Here is a 25,082-nt window from a genome sequence, read left to right as displayed (position 1 = left end):
GAATCTCCACAGGACTTTTGAATACAAAGCACAATGAAATGACAAAATACTGGAAGAAAAGACACCCGACATCGCAAACACCTAACCCCCCACCCACACACACACACACACAAAAACACACAGTACCCAACACCTAAAAGTGCAAATTGTTTAATCTCAGCCACATGTTTTACTTATATACAGTGAAGTTGACCCTAATAAACCATGAAATCACTTTCTCTCTTATTTACCTCATTACATTTCAAATTTAAAACTTCTGGCTACTCCACGTCGACCCTAATACATTCAACAAAGCAAAACAGAACAACTTAAGAGAAAAAGAAAAAAGAGAGAGAAGTAACTTACTGAAATAAAAACACCATAAAATGTAACATAATACAAAATGGCACACCACAAGTCTGTTGTGTCAAAATATGACGATCGATTCCCCTCAAGGGTTGAAGATTCAAGTTGAGGTTATTTTGTGAATTCAGGGTCCCTTTCATCACTAGGGCGCCACATCACCCTGTGCACACTACACACAAACACATAAATCAGGCACCGAAGAGATTGTCTTTTGGCACATTTGCTTTTGTAGATTACATACATTCACTTGGGAAGGGTACACGTGTGTGTGTGTGTGTGTGTGGACTGTTGCAATCAATGTGCACTAAAATAGGGGTCCCAAAAAGTTATTGCCAGCTTGTAGAGTAGACATGCATTTTTTTTTCATGTTATAGCAAAGCCACTGATGTGTCGGTGCGTGCTATGTGCCTCCGTGTGTTTAGGTGTGCAGTGTGTATCTCAGGAATCATCGAAATCTCCTCAAGCCATCTACAGGAAACTCCTCAAAAAGGCACTTAAATAGGGGAAATTATACTTTTTTTTATAACCATCTGTGATATAACACGAGACTGGATGCAAGTGGCAGAAGAATGTGGAGACAATCCACATCTACAAACATACTCCACTGTCTATGTAAGACTAAAATGCAAATGCATTCACACAGTTGCAGTCATACAAACACAATATTTTCCATCATGTCATCTAGAAATCATTCAATCTGACAGTAACCTGCCTCAGTTTCTGGATAGGGAAGATTCTTCTGTGCAAAAGTTTACCTTCATTGTGCAGCCTAGCATTAATTAAGTGCACATCCAATAATCTTACTCTCAAACATCCATGCTTTTCGTCTAAAACATAAACTTTTCTCAAGGGAGGTCTTTAAAAAGAAAAAAAAAAAAAGTCAAATACTTGACTCCATAAGTCAACAAATCCAACTCAATTTCAAAAAAGGCACCAGACTTGCACAGTGAGGGTGAGTCTCAGCCACTCATGTGCTTAAGTTCAAACAAATGTGGAAAGACTGGGTTTCAGTTATTATCAGTGAGTGAAGGAGATAAAGACGGGGTGAGGGGTGGGTGAGGTGAAGTCATTCAGGTGAGCATGGGCACGTCATCCTCTGAAGTGGTGTCTTCAGACAGGGGGATAAGCAGCACCTCGTCATCTGAGGAGGACGAGGAGGAGGAGAAAGAAGGGGAGGCAGAGAGGGGCATGGAGTTGGTGGAGGAGGAGGGCGAGGCTCTGAAGAGGGAGATACTCAGGCCCAGCGTGTGGAAGATGGAGGCCAGAGATGGGCTGCTCGGGGGGACGGCGACGGGAGGTGTGCGAGAGGCTGAGGGAGGAGCTGGGGGAGCGTACGGAGGCGGAGGTGGGGAAGCAACAGACGGCAGTAGAGGAGGTGGTGCTTCCTGCTGCTGCTGCTCTGACTGAGCCAACAAGCCAAGTTTCTGAGGCACTGGCTGGTTGACCGCCTCCACAGCCGTCGAGGAGCTCGTGGGAGTGGAGTGAGCTGGTTCCTGACCGGAAGGAGCGGCGTATGACTGCTGCTGGCTGGAGCTCGACGCCTGACTCGGCCTGGAGGGAGGTCTGGGGATTAGACCCCACCTCCTCATGCGGCGAACAGCCCGGCGGACGAATCGGGGCCTGCGTCTGCGGTGTGGGGAGTTGGCGGCATCCTGACGGAGGAGCTGGAGAATTCCCCTCAGAGAAAGAGACGAGGTCTGACAAGGAGGAGGATGTAGAGAAACGGAGAGCAAATCAGTTAAAATACCTTCTAACACGTTTGCTCAATATCCTAAAGTGGTATTAAACCATTTGAGCTGGCTTTGTTTTAGACACTTAATCCCTCCGCTGTCCTCACCAACTAATAATAAAACACTTAGTGTGAACCTGCATGGTAACAGCACATTAACTCTATCTTAACACTTTTCCTACTTCGGCCTACACAGCCTGCTGGGGAGTAATAAGGCTCCTAAAGTGGAGCATATGACTTAAAGACAGATAAAACAAAGGCTACAATAGATTACTGGCTGAAGAGCCGAGGGATGATCATTCCAATGAATGAATATATTGTCAAAGTGCCCCGTTTTCAGTTTATAAGACATGGGGTTTTTATACACACTCCTTTCTTTCAAACTTTAAAGCATTTAAATGATTTGCGATGGTCCTTTACAACTCTGGGGGATGGTGTTTGGCATTACCATGGCTTTAAGTAAGGGGTTTGATTCCCACTGTAGGTAAAAAAAAAAAAATCTATTTCTTGTGGTGCTCTTTTCTCTCACCTCATTGGGGTTTTCTGTGGGGAAGTCCTCCACTGGGGGGATGATGCCCTGGGCAATCAGCTGACCGTAGGAGGGAGGAGCCTGCTGCTGGATCAGCTCCGCTTCCTGGCGGCTGATTGGAGCAAACAAGCTGCCAGAAAGCAGACACCTTAAGATGCATTCTCACACACACTTTTCGACAGATGTATACAGTATACTGACCTTTATGATATATTTATCTATCTTTACATTACCACCAACAACTCACACCACACAGTGTTTGTTTTTGTTATATGAAAGTTATTGTTTCCACTTCATAAAAGATGCTGTACATCATTTAAAAGTTACATTTGTAGAAGAGTACATTATGACATAACCCACTTTAGCTGAGACAAATTGCACGTGGGAAGCTGAGTTTACAACAACAACAACATGGAAGTTGTTGTTTCTCTTGTCATAAAAAGTACACAGTGTACTGGCTGTGTTGTGAGAAGTTCTGCTATGTGTTTGAGAGGTGCTGTCTGGTAGTGCTGGCAACAATTGAAGCTAATAGTAAGGAAAACAAACTCGTGACTCACTGTCTCAGATTATTAGCACAAAATCTGGCTGAGGTATCGCCATGAATCACCCCTGAAGAAATCCCTATTATGCTGCATCAAAGGAGCAAAGAGATATTCTAAAAAGCTAGTGTCCGGAAAGCAAACATGCTTTGGTTACAGAACTGAAGATAAAATGTATAAACTGTTACCTGTACTCCCTGGTCCTGAGCGAGTACAGTTTACAGGTGCAGCCCATGGCGATAACCAGCAGAAGCCCACAGACAAGGCTTCCCACTGTTGCCGCGGTGATGACCTTGCGGGGCAGGATGACGGTGCAGTCGAGCTCGTCTGTCCCGTCCTTACAGTCTACCTGGCCGTCACAGCGCCAGCTCTCAAACACACACCTGCAGACGGGACAATGGGCCATTTGTGTTAGAGTTTCAGTTTCACATGACGTTGCATCCTGAGGGGTGCGTTATGACCCCTAATAACACCACATGATCGTAAACCAGCCATGGCACCTGATTAGATACTGTAATAGTAATATTAGATACATTAGAAAAGATGTTATGAATAATTTTATAAGCTATTGTTAGACTTGAAACAAGATGTTGTATTCAATACATGCAGTGAATCCAACAGTTAAGTATGGATTTTATTCAAATATTGTTGAACAACGCAGTGCTGTGGCTCATGAGCTGAGATTGTACCTTTAGTTGTTTTTAAAGCTACATAGTTACATTCTACTTTTTGTGTTATATATAAAATATAAAAGTTTGCAGTACGTTTACAGAATCCAACAATACACTGACAATGGAAACATAAGGCTCATTCTCAGCGCTTATTCATTACACTCCAAGATAATGTGCATTTTACTGAAATGCAACACAACTACATAGAGTTTGTTAGATGGTCATATTTCTTTCACACACCCTCTGACTCACACACTTTATAACCAAGACACACCTAGCTCTGATACTCAACTAACCTGACCACAATGAAGACACAAACCATTCAAGCTCCTTTGGCAACACAACCTCTATAAAAACAAAACAAAACAATAGGAGCTGAACAGCTACTAAATGGACCTTGAAGGGAGACTGTTTTGGCATCTGCTGCTTTCAAGGTCAAGAATAAGTTTTGAATATCAATATCAACGCAACTGCACTGAGAAGAAAAATGTCCTCTCTGAGCCAAAGAGTCTGAAACTCTCACACATACTGACCTGTCGCTGTCACAATGAAAGGTACCCGGCTGGCACACGGTGCAGTCCCTCTCGTCGCTACCATCAGCGCAGTACAGCTGGTAGTTGCATCTCTCTGTGACGGGGTAGCACACCGGTCTGCCAGCAAAGTGACTGGATGCCACCGCTCTCTGCCCTGCCACTCCGCAGGCAAACTGATTCGGAGTGCAACCCCGGCAACCCACCTCGTCCTTCCCCGTCTCAGGACAGTCCCATTTCCCGTCGCAGCGTTGCTCCTGGGTAAAGCAACCTCCCGCTGCTCCCCCACACCGGCCCTCCCATGGGGGGCAGTAGGTCCCGACGTGGAACGTAGCATTGAAGCCGCTCCCCTCTGAGCCAGGAAGAGTTTTGTACGTCAACGACAGCAGACCAGTATGGGATTCAACTTGGACTGATTTGTAATTGGAGGCGCTGGTGATCTGTCAAAATGCAGGAGGGAAACATCAAGTTACCAAAAGGTCTTTCATAATTGTTATTATAATATTTTCTTTTTAAAAAAAAAGGCGTAGGATCCAATGAATGTTTGAATAATTTCTTAGTTAAAGAAACTCACAATTTTAATAACATCTCCTTTGCCTTGCTCTTTGTTGAACACAGTGAGTCTATCCCCGGACCCCAACACCAGCTGCTGCAGGTCCAGTCTCAGTGGCCTTGAGTCCTGAGGGTCCAGAGTCCAGACACAGAACAGCGCGGGGCCCCGGACGGCTGGAGGGGAGAAGGTCCCATAGAAGGTCTGGAGAAGCCCTCCACAGGGCCACTCAATGGGAGTGGGCGTCACAGCGATCTCCCTGTGAGTCTGAGGCTGCTCTCGATCCACCTGGGCCTCCTCCACCGCCCTCTCCTTCAGCAGCGCCCACAGATCAGAATCGGTATCCCTCTCAGGTGTCTTATCTACAGCCATACGTTTCTCTGAGTCCCTATCATGGTTCTTCTCAGTGTACATCTCTGCTTGGGCATCTTCTTTCGGTGTGCTGCCATATTTTGGGGGTTCTAGGGTGTCCACTTCTGCACCACAGCCATGTTCATCTGTGCCGAGGCCGCCACCTTCATCGAGACACTCCACCTGGCCATTACAGCGCCAAGAGAGGGGAAGGCAGCGGCCCCCCAAGCACTCAAAGGATGTTTCTGGGCATTCACCAGAGTCTAGAGGTGTTGCAGAAGAAGTGGATGAAAGATGTAAAAGACAGGATTTAAGATTTTTCCTTGTCACGATAGATGGGGGCAGCACAAATGTTTAAAGAAAACATGTTTAAGAAAAAGATGCTATCATACCTCTGGCGTAGTTCAAGATAAAAGATGACACAGGGAACAGATGTGGGAGGAAGTGGTGCATCAATGTAATATTTCCCCCAAGGAACTCCATTGGTTGCGGTAACTTGGAGCCGCAAAGGACAACCGGCTCACCGCCGGCTGACGATTTTATAGACACCCATTCCTTCTTACAGCGTGCTGAAAACTGGGAAAAGCTGAGAAAAGATTTAGAGTAAAATTAGTGAGCACACAACCTCACTTAAATGAATATAAATATAATATACATATAATTGAATCAGAAATTGTGCCATACAATTTACACTATGGTCCCTTTAATATCTCTAGGTGCTACAAAGGAGCAATATTGGATTTTTGTATGATTTTGGCATCAATGTGATTAAGTTTCTCGATCTGTTAGGTATTTCATTTAGTGGATTTGCCAAAAACAAACCTTCCTGTCTGATTATTTTATCCATAAATATTTTCTTAATTGGTTTTTATCCATATGGCCCACTCCTGAGCCATTAACAGCTCATATACCCTCAGAATATAAATCGGGCAAGATCAGGTTCCCCAATATTATCTATGTAGCAAAAACAATCAATGCTTTGCACAGCTCGTCTCATTGTAATATTTACATTAGATTCAGTTCAATTCAGTGTATTAGTATCCCAGAGGGCATCAAATAATTAGGGACACATTAATCAATCTCTGATCTTCATGTAGGGAGTACAAGACTCAAAAACAAGGCCCTGTGTATTTACCTGAGAATGATAGGTTCTTCTTCCGACCCCTTAATGACCCAGCAGTCATAGGTAGGGCCGAAGCCATAGGACCAGCTGTGGTAAGAAGAACTCCTGATCTCTCCCTCTTTAGTGTCTAAGACTTGGAGGGAATGTCCACAGCGGGCTGAGAAACAGCAAGACAAAAAGGAGCAATGGTTAAGTTCCTGATTTTGAAGCTTAAAGTGTTAGTGTTGAACCTGAGAGGGATTATTGCTTAAACCTTAATGTCATTTCCCCAATTTAGCTTAATGTTATCACACTACAGCTGAAAGTACTGTTAAATATAATCTGCTCAGGCTGATATCTGCTGTTATGATCACTATGGACAGATATGTATGTAACCAGAACATGACATTGAAAAATCCTTTCATGACATCCACAGTCACAACATGAGATAGGTCCTGATTAGTTTGTCTCCTTACCAGAACAGAGGGCAGGCTCAAAACAGCTGCATGCTGTGGATGAAACGAGCAAAAACAAAACGAGTCAGGCCGGTGTTTTATCACCATGGCCGACAGAGATCGTAAATGTTGTACGACACGTGCAAACATGACCTTTGCTTTATAAACATTTAGAGTAGGCACCTTAGAGAGATAGACAGTCAAACACACTGATGAATGTGTACTCACTCACCTGTTATGATGAAAAGTAGGAGGGTGCAGAGGTTGTAAGTAACTGTCATTGTGGTAATGCTTCTCTAAAATGTTATAAATTATAAAAATAACTGAAGGCATAAAAGGGTTTAAAAAAACGTTAGAGAAGCATCATTTTAGGAGGTTTTGTTCAGTAAGAGTTCACCTGCAAAGTGAAAGAAGAGAAGATGAATGAGAGGCGTCAACCAAAAAACAGCAACATTTAGCCTCATAACGTTATTTCTTTACTACTCTGACAACAAATAAGCCAGGCTAACACACATCAAAACAGAAAACACAAAATGTAATAGTTATGAGCAGGGCTGAAGTTGAATCGATTAGTCAACCACTAGAAAACCAACTGAGTATCATGATAATAAATCAATAATACATTAGTCATTGTTTTTTTTCCAAAAAAATACTTCAAATGTGATTATGTGCTGGTTTCTTATTCTTCTACGATACTAAATATATTTGGGTTTTGAAACATTGCTCTGACAAAACAGTTTGTAAAAATAAACTTAAAGTGTGGAAACTTGTGACAGAAATACTTTAATACAGGCAATATTTACTATTTTGTTCTAGATTTTGTCCAAAGAATCGGCAGATTATCCAATAATGAAAATACCTGTTAGTTTGCAGCTGTTGATTTCAACTGTAAGACCTCAAAGTAAGAGTTATACGATCTTTATTGATCGTTATCTTCTTCCATCTTAATTAGAATAAATGACCTTGACTCCTATTTCATTTTGTAAACTTCCTGTTTGCCTGGCACTAGGTTTCAGCCAATCTTTCGTTTTTCTGCTCAAGAGCTTCTACTGAAAAAACATTTTTAAATCAGATTGATGAGTAAAACACGGAGGCACTTCACTCAGGAGCAGTTGCTCTGGCCCTAAAAAAAGGTGAGCAGTGATTTCATCTATAATGAATCCATTATTGTTTTACAGCCGGCAGGAAAACAATACATTGGTCTCTTGAAGTTGACATTATTTTGATCTTGAACACCGTGTTCTCACACACACACACACACAGCGGACTTCCTTCCCATAATCTTCTCAACAATGACGCCAGAAATGCTAGCACTTCGGAGATGAAATCCTCGCCAAACAAATAGTTTCAAAGTCTTTCTATGAGTCCCTTAAAGTAATACTATTTGGGGTCTCGAGTTCTGGTAGATTAATACCTAATTGTATTCCCTACAAGTTTATACAATGTCCTGAGATGCGGGATAGTTTCGGTTTGAAGGAGAAGGAGGGAGCAGCTGCTCGCCTTCTTCAGTCACAAGCGCTTTAATAGCTAGCTTCCTGGCGAGCTAGCTGCTAACGCTAACATCCTCACTTTTGTCGTCGTTTAGACGGCGACACCACGAGAAAAGGTTTGCGAGCACGACAAGGGGGGTCTTAATATCCAAAGAAATACCAACATGTAAGTCAGAAGCGGCAACAATATAATAAAAGGATTAAAAAAAAAGGACAAGAGCCGAGTACGTTACCATGTCAGTCGGCCCTTCTTGTTGACAAGTTCTGAACCACTTCCGTATATTTTAGCTCATGACAGGAGGGGCGGGGCTTAATGTTCTTTCTTCCATTCATAAAGTCTTACATTATGTTTTTCTTCACAATGTTTTACACTGAATCCGAGCATTATTCACAATACTGTCAATTAATATATTCATATATATTCCTATAGGCCTGATGTCTAACAGGAGTTAGGCTGACATGTTTCTTTGTGAACACAAGGTGGCAGTGTTGGTTAGCACAAATGTCCAACATCAGCTTTAATTCACAGAGATTTGGTAGGGACCTCCAGGGTCCTTAAAAAGACTAAGTAACTAAGTACATTTACTCAAGTATTGTGCTAATTTATTTTAAGTGCAGTATTTTTTATTTTATCCTACTTTATACTTTTACTCCACTACATTTCAGCATTGGAAGAAAAAGTATTTAAATTCTTTACTTTCATGTTTTAGGACATACAATCACTCAGTGGTGGAAAGTAATTAAGCACACTTACTCAATATTTGCTGCTAATATCTGTCTCTGGATCATTAGTCGGTGCATTGATAAACCTGGTCAGCTGTCAGCCATGAAAAAAAAATGACGTCTGCACATCTGGAGGAGGACCCAGAGGAAAATCCGTCTCTCTCTCTCTCTCTCTCTCTCTCTCTCTCTCTCTCTCTCTCTCTCTCCTGACCACGTCCTCACACCATACGGACATTCCTACCAGAGGAAACTATGAAGCTTTAGTTAACACCAGCTGAGCATTTGTCACAGCCACCTGATGATTTTAGCATTTTGTTTGGTGTTTTCAGCTCAGCTCTGACGTTAAGGGAGTCGCTTTTGTGCAGAGAAGTTGTCCGGTGCGTTCAAAGTCTCCATGCCGATGCGAGAAAAAAAAGTTTTCTGCCACGTTTTTAAAAGCATAACGGAGTAGCATCGATAGATTTAGTCGAGATTTTTCTCGTCGTTTGCCGTCAGGACGGCGGGACTTGTGTAAAAAGTTAGTTTCCTGAACTTTTTTGGGGGGGCAGTTTGCAGATAGAAGAATGCTGCCCCAGCTCCTCACCCTGGCCTGTGGTCTCTGCTGCTTTGGTTTTACCTCCGTCACTGCAAATGTACTAAAAGCCGAGGTGAGTCTAATGGAAAATCATGATTCTTTCACTTTAAACAATGCAAAGTGATATAAACAGGGATTTGTGCATATTTAAAGTGTGTCATACACGTTGAGATGTATAAACAACTTGAATTTTCCAATGTTTCAAATGTTTATTTAGTGGTTTCCCAATTACAGTTTTTACAATATTCCTGGAGGATATACATTACATTTAGAGTGTTCTGCAGCATTTATTGTATTTTGAACCTCCTATTGTGTAACTTCAGGGAATTATACTGATGTTTGTTGTGTCTTTGTAATGTTTAATAGGTTTCATATAATTGCAGCTGTTGCTGTTGTTTAAGTTCCCTTCGTGTTTATTCTCCCTCCTCCAAACACTCTTGACCTTTGTCTTCCTGTACTGTTTCCATCTGAGTAGAAACTGTAACAAGAGATGAAACTTCATCCAGAGAAAAAAAATGCCATGAGTCTAAACTCTTGTGGCTTGTGAAGGAGGAGGGGGGAGATCCAGCCATGCAGGGGCAGTGCACAGTTTAGAAACCTCAGCTGAGCTGCTTTGTTCTGGTGGTACGGAGGAGGGGGTGGTTAATGGTTTTCATCTGTCTGTGTAGGCAGCACAGGCCAGGAAGCTGGTCCGCATTCACAACAAGCTGGACATGAGGCGCTCCATCTGGGAGACTTCAGGCCTCAGGCTGTGAAACTCTGGCCTGGAGACACTAAAGTGCAGCTTAGCCCTCGACTCAACAACATATTTTGTCATCAGGTCCAGTGCAGCTTTGTAAATGATTGGGTACAAGCACCATGGGCGCCTCTGATCTCCGCCCATTTTACATTTGCTCTGTAGGTAGCTCCAGTGGTCATAAGTGTTTGTAAAAATAAAGGGTGCTTAGTCACATCCAGTCATACTGTCAGGAACTGCAGATATAAGGTGCTTCTCTGTAAAAGACAGGATGCACTGCTAATAGCCAGCGGTCACAGGAAATTGATTCACAGAGCAACAAAAAGTCCATTAGCTACAAATGTTGAGCAAAAGTTGTAGTTCTGAGTGGACAGGATGCGTGAAGGAGCGAAGGAGGACCTTAGTCAGTGACCACAAGTCGCTGGCGTGTGAGTCAAGCCAGACATGGTGGATAAGTCAGAGAGTCAGACAGTTTATGGTCTGACCTCCTGTGGTGAGCACACCGACACAGTGATGAACGTCTGTAAACAAAGTGAGAAAAGACGGCTGTTTGCAGCTGTAGGATAATACCTCTAATATACATCACTTCAATGCTAAAATAATAATAACCCACACACACATCAGATGAAGAGTGAATGTCTTGTCATCCGATACAGGTTGTGTTGCACGGCGCTGTGATGCTGTCAAACATAGCAGGATAAGAGTTGATTATGGGTTCGGGGTTACATCACCTGAGAGCTGTATATGAACCCTGTGATCAACAGATAGACTTGTCTGTGTGTGGAGAAGGCAGACTAAACTGGAGCGGCAAATGTAGGAGAAACAAAGAAGAAATAACCACTGAGTGACGTGAATGTTTAATTAAAGTCGATGAAGCTCCTTATAGGGGGTTTGGAGGGTTGAGAAAGCAGAAGTCAGGCAGAGAAACTTGAGTTCAGAGGAATTTTGTGGTTTATCAGCGTTGCTCAACATCTGAACATCTCTCTCTGACTTCACTCTGACATACTAATCCCACTTAATCCATGCTGAGTGAAAAGAGAAGCTCCACCAAGAGAGAAATACGACTTCCACTATTCTCTGAAAATAAAGCTGCTCCTGGTGAAGTCGAGATACCTTTGCGGCCTCCGGCATCTGTTTTCATTCATCATTTTTTGCCTTGTCTAACCTTTCTTTACTTAAATAAAACAGCTTAGTGGGACATTGTGAGCAAAGGAAGTGGGCAGCAATGAAAACAACAGGGTCTAAAACAGGATCTCTCCATATCTGGCTGAAATAAATTCAGGAGATTTCCCGTTGCCATCTGGAGACACATGTCTGATGATCCCAGCTGAGGGTTACAGATTTGGTCAAAACACATCTGGGTTCAATTCTTTTTATCTCGACTAGAGTGACTGTTGATGTAGCATCAAAAGGAAAAGGCCTCGCTCAAGATCTGGTGCATGCTGCTGTGAGAGGCAGCAGCCGCCACTTACGAAACGTCAAAATAATCAGCTGTATCGGCCATAATGACAAACTGATGGACTTCAAGGGAGCTTATCTTTGCTTTACACCCGAGAAAATGGTCCGCCTTGTTACCATAGAGGACATCAAAGAGAGAAAGTTTCCACCATGACCTTAGAATTGCAAGTTTGTATTGTGAGGATAGATGCATTTTTACCATGATTTGGATCAAGATTTGCATTCTTACTGTTTTTAGTCTCAGGTGCTCAGCTGGATGGATTTGACTAAAGCTTGAGGCCAGATGTGCCGCACCAAAATCTTACTTAAAGACTTTGCCAACCACCTGGTAGAGGGAGAGACCTTTGAAAAGGCATTACAGGTAGTATTAGAAAGTAACAAAGTACATTCACTAAGTACTGTACTTGAGTATTTCTATTTTATGCTACTTTACACTTGTACTCCACTACATTTCAGAGGGAAATATTGTACTTTTTAGTACAATAGATTAAGATTTTACAAACAAAATAAATGATTACTGTAGCTAATAAAACATTATTATAATCTACCCAACAGTATTGTTTGTTATATACAAAATAACTGTTGTTGGACCAGGTAGTGGTCTGGTATTAGTACAGACATTTGCAAGATCAAAATTCTCATCTCAAGGTCTATTTACTAGCTTTTTTCTGGTCTTTGTCTCACATACTTCATCAGAGTTTGCTCAGTTGTCATGGAGACGGCTCAGTTTTCGTCACATGACCTAAGTTGTAGTTGCTGCATAGGCGTTGCTCCAATTCAGCCAACTACAACATTAAAATTAACCAATGCATATCAATGTTAATGCATCATTAATGATCTAATAATACTATATATAAATGGGCCACTCTGCAAAATGAGTACTTTTGATACATCAGTATATTTATATTCTTTTTTGTGTAATTGAGTATTTTTACACTACGGTATTGCTACTTACTTAAGTAAAGGATGACAAAAGCCTAAAAGGTTACATGAATTGTTGGTGAAAGTAAAGTCAAATCAATTCTACTTATATTCGTATACATTTTTGCTTCATATGACACCCTCTATTTTTTTCAGTTTTATCAACAAAATGTACTTCAGTATCAAAAGTAAAAGTACTCATTATACAGAATGGATTTTTACAAAGCCAGATATACCAGTCAAATGGAGTTTTTACAACTTGGCAACACAATAATTGTCCCTATTAAAAGCTTATGACTAATCTATAATCTTAATAATTACTAAACAATGTAATAAGTATTAATACAATTCAAGTATACCATATTAGAAAGTAATACCTATCATCTTAATCTTAAATACTGTTGGGAAATGTATTCTATAACTCTTCATCATATTTTAGAAGGAAATTTTATATTTTGTGAGTAAAATATTAAATTTTATTATTATTAAATAGTAACTAAAGCTGTCAAATGTAGGTAACAAGTACAATCCTTGAGTAGAAGAATTATAAAAAGGAAGTACAAGCACCTCAAAATTGTGCGCAAGTGCAGTACTTGAACAAACACACTTATATATATTCTACCTCTTGTTATTTGTGTGGAATTATTGCCATACAAGTCCTATGGTGCAATAAACCCCGTTGTTAAGGTATTTATCAGTCATTACTGCCACCATATCAAATCTGTATGAATGTACCAGCTTACATCAGTTAAATAAGGTTTCGCTAAAGCAGAATGGGATTTTATTTGACCTGTTTGACCCAGTAGAAATGTAAAAGCAGAAAACTATTGCACAGTGCTGGTGTGAGTTACTGCTAACTGGGTCAGAGACGCCAAGAAATGAGGGCAATGTGAGATTCAGCCACTCATGAGCCGAATTCTCAGTTTTTTCCATTGGCACCAGACAAGAGGAACAACTGACTCAGTCCCTCAAATTTAAATTCGACCATACTCCTAACCCCTCTCTCTCTCTCTCTCTCTCTCTCTCTCTCTCTCTCCACTTTTCTTTTACCGCTCTCATCCCTCTAATTTCTTTACCTCTCCTTCGCTAATGTAACTCTGCACTTCAGATCATCTTCCTCTGTCCTTGACCCTCTTGTCTGTCCATTTTCTTCCCTCTGTCCTGGTGAGGTTGAAGTATCCAACTAATTTGTCTGGCTGGAGAAAAACAGATTTACAATAAAAAATAAAAGAAACAGTGGAGGTTTATAGAGGCAGCTTGAAACAAATAGTGTTGTGACACTTGGCAGCATTGTTATACACAAAAGGACGGCCTTTGGCATCGTTTAACAGACTTATCACTGCACTGCTAAGTGTATAAATGTTTAAATATGCACCATAAACTTAAAGCCAGCTCTGTACGCAAACTCACATCCTTATCTCTCTTTTAGTATTTTGCATAACTATCAACAAATACCCACATGATAGATGTTCAGACACAATGACAGTTTCACTTCCTATGGAAATGTCATCATCGTGTTGTTTTTTACCACAGCACCTATAAATGTACAGGGGATTTTTTTGTTTTTTTTGTCTCTCCTAGGAATTTGTGGTTGGCTTTTTTATATACATATGTATATATATAGTCCGGAAAAAACAAATGACAAATCAGTCTTACGACAATGTGAGTAAGAGTGGCACCCACATGTCCTGTGATGGGTGATACATGCTGCCCGGCATCGCAGTCACATTTTTTTATTGTTGAAACTCGCTGGATTGAGTGATTTTGTGTTGTTAAGTAGCAACTAGGCAACTTCAGCAGGGGCCCTGAAAGCACCAGGTTTACTGTGTATCAACTGTTTTGTGCTGATTTAATTGGAAATGTAGAGAAGAAGATGGTTGCAGGCAGCTATATGCAGTGGTGCTTTGGAGGCAGTGGACTGTATCTGCCCCAGTTTGTACATATTTAAAGTGTCTTAACTCAGTTTGATTATCAATAAATATGCAGTATCTAGGATTAGAGCTGCAAGTAATGATAATTGTCCATAAAAAGTTTAAAAACAGTCATTATACCTCTGCTGTTCAATATATTGGTTTTACTACTAAAGTTTACACGCATAAAACGAATGAATTGTGGAATTTAGAGCTGCAACTGCATATTTTTGTCATGTATTCGTCTGCAGTTTTCTTGATTTATCGATTGATCGTTTGATTTATAGAATGTCAGAAAATGGTGAAAAACGTCCGTCACAATTTCCCCAAAGTCCAAAGTGACATATTCAGATTGCCTATTTTGTCCAGCCTAAAACCCAAAGATATTCAGTTTACTGTACTTTAAGACATAAAAAAGCAGCATGTGCTTACATTTAAGAAGCGGGAACAATTGAATGTTAGCCTTTTTGGCTTAAAAACTGACTTAAATGATTATAGATGATCAAAATGAATTCATTTCCAGTTCTACGTAAGATAGTAGGGTCACAGTAGGGTCACAGAATCCATGTATTTCTTTACATCATGCTGATTGTGTTTCAGTGTCTGTGCATTATACATTCAGACCTCATGTCACTACACACACTGCACAGACCCATGGGTGTGTTTACCAAACCAGCTGCCAGACCTTTGACCACACATGGCTGTGTAGCGAGCTTACCTAGCTACCCCAAGGCCAACAATACCAGCCATGTACAAGTCTCGATAAATAGGAGCTTTGATGGTGGCTGCTGGGAGTTCCAGGGAGGAGGGGTGCATGCTGGGATACCTTGGCGTCCCAACCGGAGGTGGTGGTGGTGTGTGGAGTAGTTTGGGACTAGAGGAGAGAAGTGGAGGTCTTGACGGTGTGGGGGAGACTTTTCGGGGGGAGTGTTTTTATAGAAGCAGACGCGTCACCACACTGGAGCCACAGGACACACTAGCAGCAGTCAGCGGAGAGGCAGATGAAGTAAATTTGGTTGGTGTTAGAGGCAGATTGACTCAATAGAGAGTCCGGGGATAAATTAGATTAACTAGATGCTTAAATAATCCAGAGAAATCTTGAAGAAATTGTGAGGGGGGAATGTGCAGAGATGGAGAGAAGGGGGATAAATTGCCTCTCTGCGGGTCGTCATAAGTGAACCTTGTTCTCTGGCCTCCCTGCCCACCACATGACTAACAGTAGCTGTGTGTGCCCAGGCAGTATAAGGCCAGGTAGTCCTGTCCATGCAGTTTCTACATTTCCACCCCGCCACCCCCCACCCTCCCCCTGCTTTTCCCTTCACTTTGTTGGAGGGAGGCTTGAAGAGAAAAACAGCACTAATGGTGGAATAAGAGAGATATCTGAGGTTTAGATGACGCTAACGAAGGAATTCGCTGTAATTCCACCGACTTAATCTGTGGTGGTGGAGATGAAGATGTGTGTTAACTCTCTGTGTGCAGATGCATAAGTGGAAACACACTGTTCAAGATGAATCTAAGCCTCAAAGGGAATCAGGAGATGAGAAGATAGACACCACTCTCGCGTTCGTCTGTTGAAAAGCTACAGCCCACAGATCGGTTAGCTTAGCTTAGCACAAAGACTGGAAACAGGGGGAAACAGCTAGCCTGGCTAAAACAAATTAAACAAACAAGATATAACAAGTTATTTAGTGAGATGAAAAGCAGAATTTATATATTTTTTTATGGCTAATGTTAGCAAACTACAGCTATAAGCTTTAACTACATTTACAGTTTACTGACTTGATGTCTCTTCATGCTACTGCTAGCATTTACTATTATCCAGTATTTGTTCCTTGTTATCACTTTAAAAGGTGCTGGTAGGCAGATTTTTGTTTCATCTTTGGACAGAGCCAGGCTAGCAGTTTCCCCCTGTTTCCAGTATTTATGCTAAGCTAACTGTCTCCTAGCTTCTCCTCATCTAACTCTTGGCAAGAAAGTGTGTTGACCTATTCCTTTAAGAGAGTCTTAGACCACCAGCAGCAGGGCGGTGGAAAGAATAGGCTGGCCTTTCATGTGTAAAGATAAATAGTGGTGGTTTTGGTTGACATTAGGGCAGACACGGAGAGGAAGAGGAGGACAGACATAGACGGTGGCAGGGAGATCTTAAACTCAAGCTTTGAGGAGCCCAAATGTTGCTGAAAATGTTACTTTTTTCCAGCGCTATGACCGCTAGTTATCTTTGGCTGCGATAGTCTAGACACAGCTCTGGGTCGTCGTGACTGAAATGACATCAGTGTTTTCAGAGTGTGTGTTTTATTTGGCTTTCAGTTCCTCTCTCATCCCTCCTTATGACCCCACAACAAAGTTTCCCGTAACGAGTTCAGCATAAATCAAGGGGGCATGCAAGGATTTGGTGTTGGTTTTTAAGAGTTCATAAACGGGGTAATGTCACAGTCACATGAAGGGAAGACAATAAATTTAACATGCTGAGTTACCTCAGTGTGTGTTGGCTGCTGTAGAGGATGGGTATTTAGGTTTACAAGTCAGCTTGGCACACAAAAACACACACACACACACACACACACACACACACACACACACACACACACACACACACCCTTTGTCCCTTATTCACCAGGCAATCAGGCAATTCACTGAGCTCAGAGAAGCAGGTCCAAACAAGCTCTGAAGGTTGACTGGAAGTAGAAAAACACCCACAGGTTCATGCAAGTGGCCAATCCCTTCTTTTTTGTTGACTAAGACGTTTTCTAAGATGTTTTCAGGTGGTTTTTGTGTTGTTTCTGGCATCAGCAGACAGAGTAACTCATCAAGAAAGTAAATCAGAAAGAAATACACAGCAAAACTCCTAATTACTGCCTGCTATAAAATAAAAGCCTCATAGTAACAATATCATATTTAAGCAGATACATTTCATTTTTACATTTGTTTTTTTTATTGTTTGTCTTTTTTTAGCTTTTTGTATTTTATGGAAGTGTAGAATCCTATACCAAAACACTGTTTACTCAGTGTAGCAGCCAAGATAAAGTAGGTTTTAGGTGTCCCAAGATTTTGATTTTGCTGTTTGGATCTTGAGATGAGAAAGACTGCAGTCGACCATATGCAGGAAGCAGCAACCCACCTCAATGTCTGCATAAACTTAGTCTCGTATCTGACATGATCTATATTTCTTTGATGTGTTGAATGTCAACAAAAAAAATGGTGGAAAAAGTCAAAATCACAAGTTATAAATTGTACGAGTAAATGCGTAAGCAATGATAGTCTACATAGTGTCCCTTTTCAGATTGTGACATAATTATGGAAATGGAGGTGGGGATATCACATTTTTGGAAGGACAATATTCAGATATAAGGTCCTCAGTTTCGGTATGTCATAAGGGTCCATATACATTATGAGGTTATTCGGCTGTCAAACCAGATCTACATCACTGCTCTCGCTTTTCTAAAACAGAATAATGATGTTTGCTCAGTGCATGTACAGGGTGTCAAAATAAACACTGTAATATTACATCAGGTGCTCATTCATCACTCATCAACTTCTTGACATGTTAGCCCACCTGTCCACCTGTAAAGATGATGATCATCCTCATGACATTTATTTTAGGTAGTCATATCCTATTGAGCCATCTACTTAGCTTTGTCCAACAGAAAAGGAAGAAATGGTCCGAACGTTTCAATCAATATCTTAACAAATGCAACATCCTTTTCATTACTTTCTCACTCTTGCAGGCTTGGCTGCAGCAGTATGGCTACCTGCCTCCAGGTGATGTCAGAGCCCAGGCCATCCGCTCACCAAAGTCCATTGAAACAGCGATATCAGCCATGCAGAGGTTTTATGGTTTGACTGTCACCGGCTCCATAGACTCCAACACGATAGAGTGAGTCCTGATTTAGTTACACAACTGCACAAATTACAACAACTATTTTCAAGAGGTCTGAAATTAAGAGAGTCTAAGAAAGCAAGGTTACTATTTACATAGTTTAAACGTGTCCTTCAGAGGAGTCCGAATATTTTACATAGCTGAGAATTTTATTTTGCTGTTGCTAGGGCGATGAGCCGGCCACGATGTGGCGTCCCAGACAAGTTCGGCCCGGCGCTGAAAAGCAACCTGAGGAGGAAGAGATATGCCGTGCAGGGTCTGAAGTGGGACAAATCTGAGGTGACCTTCAGGTACACGCCTACAATATTTTAATGTGTTTTGTCATGCAAGTGATGATACTGATAGTAATGATTTTCATTATTAAGTCATCTTTACATTATTTTCTTGATGAATCAATTCAGACTCCAAGTTGAAATATTCATATTCTTTGTTTTGTCTGACATTTGGTTATCAATATTGATACTGATATTGAATATTGAATTTTCCTATGAATCCAATGATTTATCTCTTTAGCTCTAATGAAATTAAACACCCTTAAACAAAATCAAATCTCTAAATATTACTTCAAAAGTCTACAAAATAATACAAAAATAGCTAAAAGGTCTGTAATTTCTTAATAATAGTGGAGTGATCTGCTTGTTTCTGTAAGTCCAAGACTAAAGACTGCAGACTAATCCACAGTGCTCTATCATGTTTAAAATTTTGTGCTAAAGGGTTTTATTGAAGTGAAGCACTAAATAACTTTTGTTTTGAAAAGTGCTACATAAATAAATCTTTACTTGCTTACTTAGTTCCTTCCTTCTTCTTTAGTGTATTATTTTGAGTCGAGTCCATCCGTCCCAGGTCTGAATCTCTGTCCCTCCGGTCTTTATAACAGCATACAGAACTACACCCCTAAGATCGGCGAGCGAGCCACGTATGAAGCCATCCGAAGGGCCTTCAAGGTGTGGGAGAGCGTGATCCCGCTCACCTTCAGAGAGATCCCCTACAGCCACATCAGAGACAAGGTGGACAAGTTCGCAGACATCATGCTCTCCTTTGCAGAGGGTTTCCACGGTGACAGCACGCCGTTCGACGGCGAGGGTGGCTTCCTGGCTCACGCTTACTTCCCCGGACACGGCATCGGGGGAGACACGCACTTTGACCTCGCTGAGCCCTGGACCACCGGGAACCAGGACCAGGGGGGTAAGAGAGAGAAGACTAGGCGGTGGGATGTAGATCCTAGAAGACAAGAAAAGAAACTAAATTTTACCTTTCTCTATCTCTGAAGGTAATGATGTTTTCCTGGTGGCTGTCCATGAGCTGGGTCATGCTCTGGGTCTGGAGCACTCCAACGACCCCTCCGCCATCATGGCCCCCTTCTACCAGTGGTTTGAAACCGAAAACTTCCAGCTTCCAGACGACGACCGCAGAGGCATCCAGGCAATCTATGGTGGGTTGTCCTCCGAGGGGAAATGGGAATTTATGGGATATATTTGCAGTTATGTTCCATCCAGAACCTTTTACCCCCAACTGTACCTCTTAAGAGATATTAGTACCATGTAGAACATCCACATACTGTCAGTCAACATAGTCAACACTGAAATATGTTGAGTGGTCTTCCTCCAAATTAACCATTTCACTCACACTTCTTTCCCACAGGAACCAAGTCCGGGGCTCCCCCTCCTCCCCCTCGACCCACGAAGGCGTCTAACCCCAACAAGCCAGACCACGGTCCAGACATCTGTGAGGGACACTTTGACACCATCGCCATCCTCAGAGGGGAAAAGTTTGTATTTAAGGTACAGGAGCATTCAAATGTTCTCAGAGTCCACGGCAGACATTTTTGACATAAAAGCATTATTTCAGACAAATTAAGTAAAAAAAAAAAACGTCCCATCTTGGAATATATTTTACTGTATTTCTAATCTATCTGTGTGTGTGTGTGTGTGTGTGTGTGTTTGCAGGACAAGTGGTTTTGGCGTGTGCGTAACAACAAGGTGTTGCCAGGTTACCCAATGGCCATCAGTCACTTCTGGAGGGGCCTGCCTTCAAACATCAACGCCGCCTACGAGAGGGATGATGGGAAATTCGTCTTCTTCAAGGGTAGGTTCCATCTGAGATTAGATTGAAACCAGATTTGGGACGATTGTGTCATTGCCAGCTGCTCCAGTGATGAATGTCATATGTTAACTATTATGACGTCTTCTTTGTTCTCTTTTTCCTCTGATCGTTCCCCCTCTCTGTTTTCTGTCTCCCTTCTTCTCATCATTCTGGGGTTTCTCTTCTGTCTCCAGGTGACAGGTACTGGGTTTTCAGCGAGTCCAGCATGGACAAGGATTCCCCCAAGAGCCTGCAAGACCTGGGCACCGGACTACCCAAAGACAAGATCGATGCGGCTCTCTTCTACACACCAACAGGACAGACGTACTTCTTCAGAGGCTCTAAGTGAGTGAACTTTTTATATGTACAATCTGATCTGTTCAGTCATTTGTTATCTTTGAAAACAAGAAAACAACCTTTTTTCTTTCTGAAGAGAAGTTAAAGGACCAATGACTGGGAGTACTTCTTTACCATCCTCTTATGCTTGCAATATCTGACCCCAGTTTTTCTATGAAGCATTGCCAGAGTATTCCTGCAGAGACCTCTTTCCCTTATGCCAAAACAAATACTGTTCGTACTTTTTGTACAGTTGTGGTAACTTGTTATAACTTGTACTTCTACCATGCTTATCTGTGAACTTGTTATGAAGGCAGCATCCCTCATTTCAGTCCTCTGACTCACACTCGGTCCTTCCTGTCTGATATAATCTTGGTAGAGAAAAAGTAAATACAGTTGAATTTGAAGATACTGAGTCTGAAAGATATCAGAATCAATCTGAAAAACTGCCATGAGTAATTTCTGTGTAATTGTAGAAACATTCCCAAAATCAACACTGTGGACTTTAACCTTGCTGTTAACCAGCCCTGACTCTGTTGTACGAATGAATCACCCAAAGCTATTTGTTTTAGTAAACAGTCTCTCTTACTGTAGATCTTTAATAGTTCTGTCTTTGTGTCACTTGCAGGTACTACCGTTTCAACGAGCAGACTCGCACCGTGGACAGCGGTTATCCAAAGCCCATCAGCATGTGGAGCGGTGCACCGGAAAACATCAAAGCTGCCATCATGAGTGAAGATGGATGTAAGTTTTCCACCTCATTAAACTGATCATGTGGAAGATTTTGGGGTTGTTTACAGTTAAAGCTGAAAAGACAAGCCGATTATTATTATAACAGTTGATGGACAGAAAATTAATCGCCAGCTATTTTGACAAATGATTCAACATAATCAAGCAAACATGCTGAACCTTTCTCAGTTCCTGTTTTCTGCTTTTCTTTATCTAAAGTGATAGCTAAACTGAATATCTTTGAGTTTTTGGACCTTGGTCAGACAAAACAAGCATTTTGAAGTAAATTGTGGTGGGCATTTTTCACAGTTTTCTGACATTTTGCAGACCAAACAATGAACCAGTTAATTGAGAAAATAATTGGCAGATTAATCGATAATGAAAGTAATCATTTGCGGCTCTGTTGTTGACACATATAGAGCAGTTCTAGCCCAAACAACAGCTGGAAAAACTCATTAAACTAATCTCCTCATCTTCCCTCTTTCCTCAGCTTACACTTATTTCTACAAAGCCAACAAGTACTGGAAGTTCAACAACCAGTACATGAAGGTGGAGTCCGGCTACCCCAAGTCCGTGCTCAGTGACTGGATGGGCTGCGAAGGCGAGGAGCCCAAGAAGGGTCAGGAAGAGGTGATCATCATCGAGGTGGACGAGTCACAAAGCGGGGCCGGGCCGGTGGCCGTGGTGATCCCTCTCCTCCTGCTGGTGCTGGTTGTGGTCACTCTGGGAGCGCTTTTGTTCTTTAGGAAGTACGGCACGCCTCGACGCCTCCTCTACTGCCAGAGATCCCTCCTGGACAAGGTGTAGACGGAGCGACGGGGTGATTGACAGACTGCCACAGAGGGACAGAAAGAGAGGGAGAGAGAACGAGGGCCCGGGTGGGGATGGAAACTGAGAGGGGGAAGATGTGGAAAAGGAGGAACTGGAGAAAAGACAGAAGACATGGGGGGCAGAGGGGGGACGACGTGTTAGGTTTTGGGTGGTTTGTATGCGCCACAAGAGAGAGAAATAAGCGATAAAGGCCCTAGAAACTGAAATCAGGAAAATGTGTATTTGTATGTTAACTATTTACATGTACTGTTCTGCGTTCAGAGATTAACAACATACCCACGATCTCACATAGAGAAGGGAAATATACAAAGAGACTCATGTTCATCAACGACTTCCCCCCCGCCTCTCCTCTCTCACGTCCCAGGTATTAAAAAAAAAAAAACATCCCTGCTTCCTTCCTCTCCTTTAACTGGACGACTCCAGCTGAACTGCTGTCTGATTCATTTGAAATGTGTGTCTCATCATCTCTGTTGGGAGTTTTTGCTCTGAAATACATTCGCTGTCAAAAATCTGTTGGGGTTTGTTGGGAGTTTAACTAAATGGGACATTTTTTGCTCTTGAATACATTGTTTTGGCAAATTTTTGATATTTGGCTGTGCGGTATTTCCTGCCATTCTTTGATTTCTTCTCTACCACTAAGTAGGGCTGGGTATCAAACCTCATACTTCTTTAGTACTGCCTGAAATGTGTCTACTGCACATAGTATTAAAAAGTCAGATTCATAACCTTGTTTCCTTATTGTTTGATGAAAAAGTTCCAGATTTAAAACAAAACTTTGCCAGTTTGCCATTTTATTTTATCTGTGTTTAGATAACATTAATGTTTGAGATCTTTGGCTTCTGTTGCTTTAAAAGACGGCTCTTATTTCTCAAAGTAAGGTACTGTATTTTAAAAATGATACCTAGCCCTACTACTAAGACGATTCTCTCCCATCTGATAACCATGTTCACTTTTTGTTATTATCACCTGCCTCATTTTTGGATGAATTTGATGGAGCTGAGTATAAAAGAAGGTCCCCGATGCACAGTGTTAATATCGGTTGATGCAGACTTGTGAACATGCACAGATAGGATTTATGATTAGTATCTGTACGTCAGACTTAACACAAGGCCGCTGGAGGCGACTTCCCCCTTGATGCTCCAGCAGCACCTCTTGTCCGGACATCTAAAAACAAAGATGGTCCCTCCTGGTACAAAAACTAGACTCCTTCTTTCTGTCTGCACGCTCGATTCACTCAGACTTAACAGGCAAAAACTCTTCTTTCAGTGCAAGCAGTCGGACGGGAGAAATATTTCTTTTTAAAAAAAAGCGTGATGTTTTATCTCACAAACAACAGTTTTCATTCCAGTACATTTGTTGTCGAATATGAGCGGAGCTGCTTGTCCAGATGTGTCAGTAAGCGGTACAGTTTCCAATATAGTGCAATTTGTAATTATTATCATTGTTATGGGGAATTGTTGTTATTATAAGTATGGTTATTGTTATTATTGTTCTCCTGGTAAAGTTATAATGACTTTTTTTTGCTTTTGTACATTGTCATTTGGAGTCCTGCTGGACAGAGGCATAACATGACAGTGATGGAGATGAATCCCAGTTTACACTCATTAGATCAGATCAGGGGGGTAAATGTGAGTTCAGGGAGTTTCTTTTTACTTGAAAGAAACACCCAAAATTACCCAGATGTTGGCACAGAACAACAAGCAATGCTATTTATGAACTTTGATGGTGCTCAATGATTTTATTTTTTCTTCTTTTTTTTAATACAAATCAAAATTGAAGGTGAATTCATTTAGTTAATAACAATGATAATGGTAATGATATTTATAATGATGATCATATCAATAAAATGGAATGAGATTTTTTTTCTCCTGCCTGTTTTCACTTTTGTATTTCATTAGATAAAGTGAAATTAAACTATTTTCTACAAACAGTCACATACTTTTTCCATTCTTTCACAATATCTTCGCCAGTATCTGAATATACACAGATTTTTTATACTGAATTTTACTCCCCAAAAATGTCATGGAAAGTATAGTTTACGCTGAATATTACCTCTATTAATCCATTTGGTCTTATTCTTAACTATTCTGAAGGCAATGCTGCTTTATTAAATCACTGTGGTCATGAAGAACTCTAACAAAGCTAACAAAGTCCCACTATCCTTGTTCATGAAACCTCAGAATACATCGTGTTCAAGCTAAAAGCACATCTGTTCATTTAATTCCTGAAAAAGTTGACAATTTGGCGATAGAGGGTTTTAATTTAGGCAGGGTCACATACCTCAATGTAGGAAAACATCTGTTTGACCGGCCTTGATTGTGTCCTAACTTCATGCTTTATGATAAAATTATAAAGTAATACACACATCTTTTCTTCCACATCATTTACAGGAGGGTGGCAAAATATTAGAAATTACCTCAATATATCAATATAATGCAATACAACATGACCACCCACTACAACTTCAGTAATAACTGTAAAGTAAAGAGTCAAGAAAAACTGAAAATGAATAAGCTTGGTAAGGCAGAGCTGTTGTATTGAATTGTTCAGGTGTACCTAATAAAGTGGCCACTGAGTGTTTGTTATAATACATAACGCACTATTTTGGCAGTTA

The 25,082-nt window shown here is 41.3% G+C and overlaps 2 protein-coding genes across 2 annotated transcripts; one reads left to right on the top strand and one right to left on the bottom strand.

Annotated features, from left to right (window-relative positions):
* Positions 1-134: 134 nt before the first annotated feature.
* lrp10 (low density lipoprotein receptor-related protein 10) lies at positions 135-7,113 on the bottom strand. The gene is made up of 9 exons (XM_070929825.1): positions 7,034-7,113; positions 6,823-6,855; positions 6,380-6,524; positions 5,637-5,830; positions 4,918-5,507; positions 4,347-4,783; positions 3,331-3,525; positions 2,604-2,733; positions 135-2,042 (listed from the first exon to the last, which is right to left on the bottom strand). Exons 1-9 carry the CDS (start codon positions 7,080-7,082, stop codon positions 1,416-1,418), a joined length of 2,400 nt encoding a protein of 799 aa, XP_070785926.1. The 5' UTR covers positions 7,083-7,113; the 3' UTR covers positions 135-1,415.
* Positions 7,114-9,233: 2,120 nt separating this feature from the next.
* mmp14a (matrix metallopeptidase 14a (membrane-inserted)) lies at positions 9,234-22,505 on the top strand. The gene is made up of 10 exons (XM_070929475.1): positions 9,234-9,661; positions 18,339-18,487; positions 18,658-18,780; positions 19,368-19,675; positions 19,761-19,922; positions 20,132-20,271; positions 20,437-20,575; positions 20,767-20,917; positions 21,537-21,652; positions 22,128-22,505. Exons 1-10 carry the CDS (start codon positions 9,578-9,580, stop codon positions 22,442-22,444), a joined length of 1,689 nt encoding a protein of 562 aa, XP_070785576.1. The 5' UTR covers positions 9,234-9,577; the 3' UTR covers positions 22,445-22,505.
* The last annotated feature ends 2,577 nt before the right edge of the window (positions 22,506-25,082 follow it).

This window comes from Enoplosus armatus, chromosome 23 (genome assembly GCF_043641665.1).
Source record: "Enoplosus armatus isolate fEnoArm2 chromosome 23, fEnoArm2.hap1, whole genome shotgun sequence".
NCBI lineage: Eukaryota > Metazoa > Chordata > Actinopteri > Centrarchiformes > Enoplosidae > Enoplosus > Enoplosus armatus.
This window is presented reverse-complemented; position numbering and strand designations above follow the sequence as displayed.

Bases quoted from the DNA above. Each gene is read 5' to 3' on its own strand.
- lrp10 (XM_070929825.1), bottom strand. From the start codon at position 7,082: ATGACAGTTACTTACAACCTCTGCACCCTCCTACTTTTCATCATAACA. The intron at 6,525-6,822 runs GTAAGGAGACAA...GCTGTTTCTCAG, and splicing joins TGAGCCTGCCCTCTGTTCTG to CCCGCTGTGGACATTCCCTC. The intron at 5,508-5,636 runs GTATGATAGCAT...CAACACCTCTAG, and splicing joins TATCTTGAACTACGCCAGAG to ACTCTGGTGAATGCCCAGAA.
- mmp14a (XM_070929475.1), top strand. From the start codon at position 9,578: ATGCTGCCCCAGCTCCTCACCCTGGCCTGTGGTCTCTGCTGCTTTGGT. The intron at 19,676-19,760 runs GTAAGAGAGAGA...CTATCTCTGAAG, and splicing joins CGGGAACCAGGACCAGGGGG to GTAATGATGTTTTCCTGGTG. The intron at 21,653-22,127 runs GTAAGTTTTCCA...CTCTTTCCTCAG, and splicing joins CATCATGAGTGAAGATGGAT to CTTACACTTATTTCTACAAA.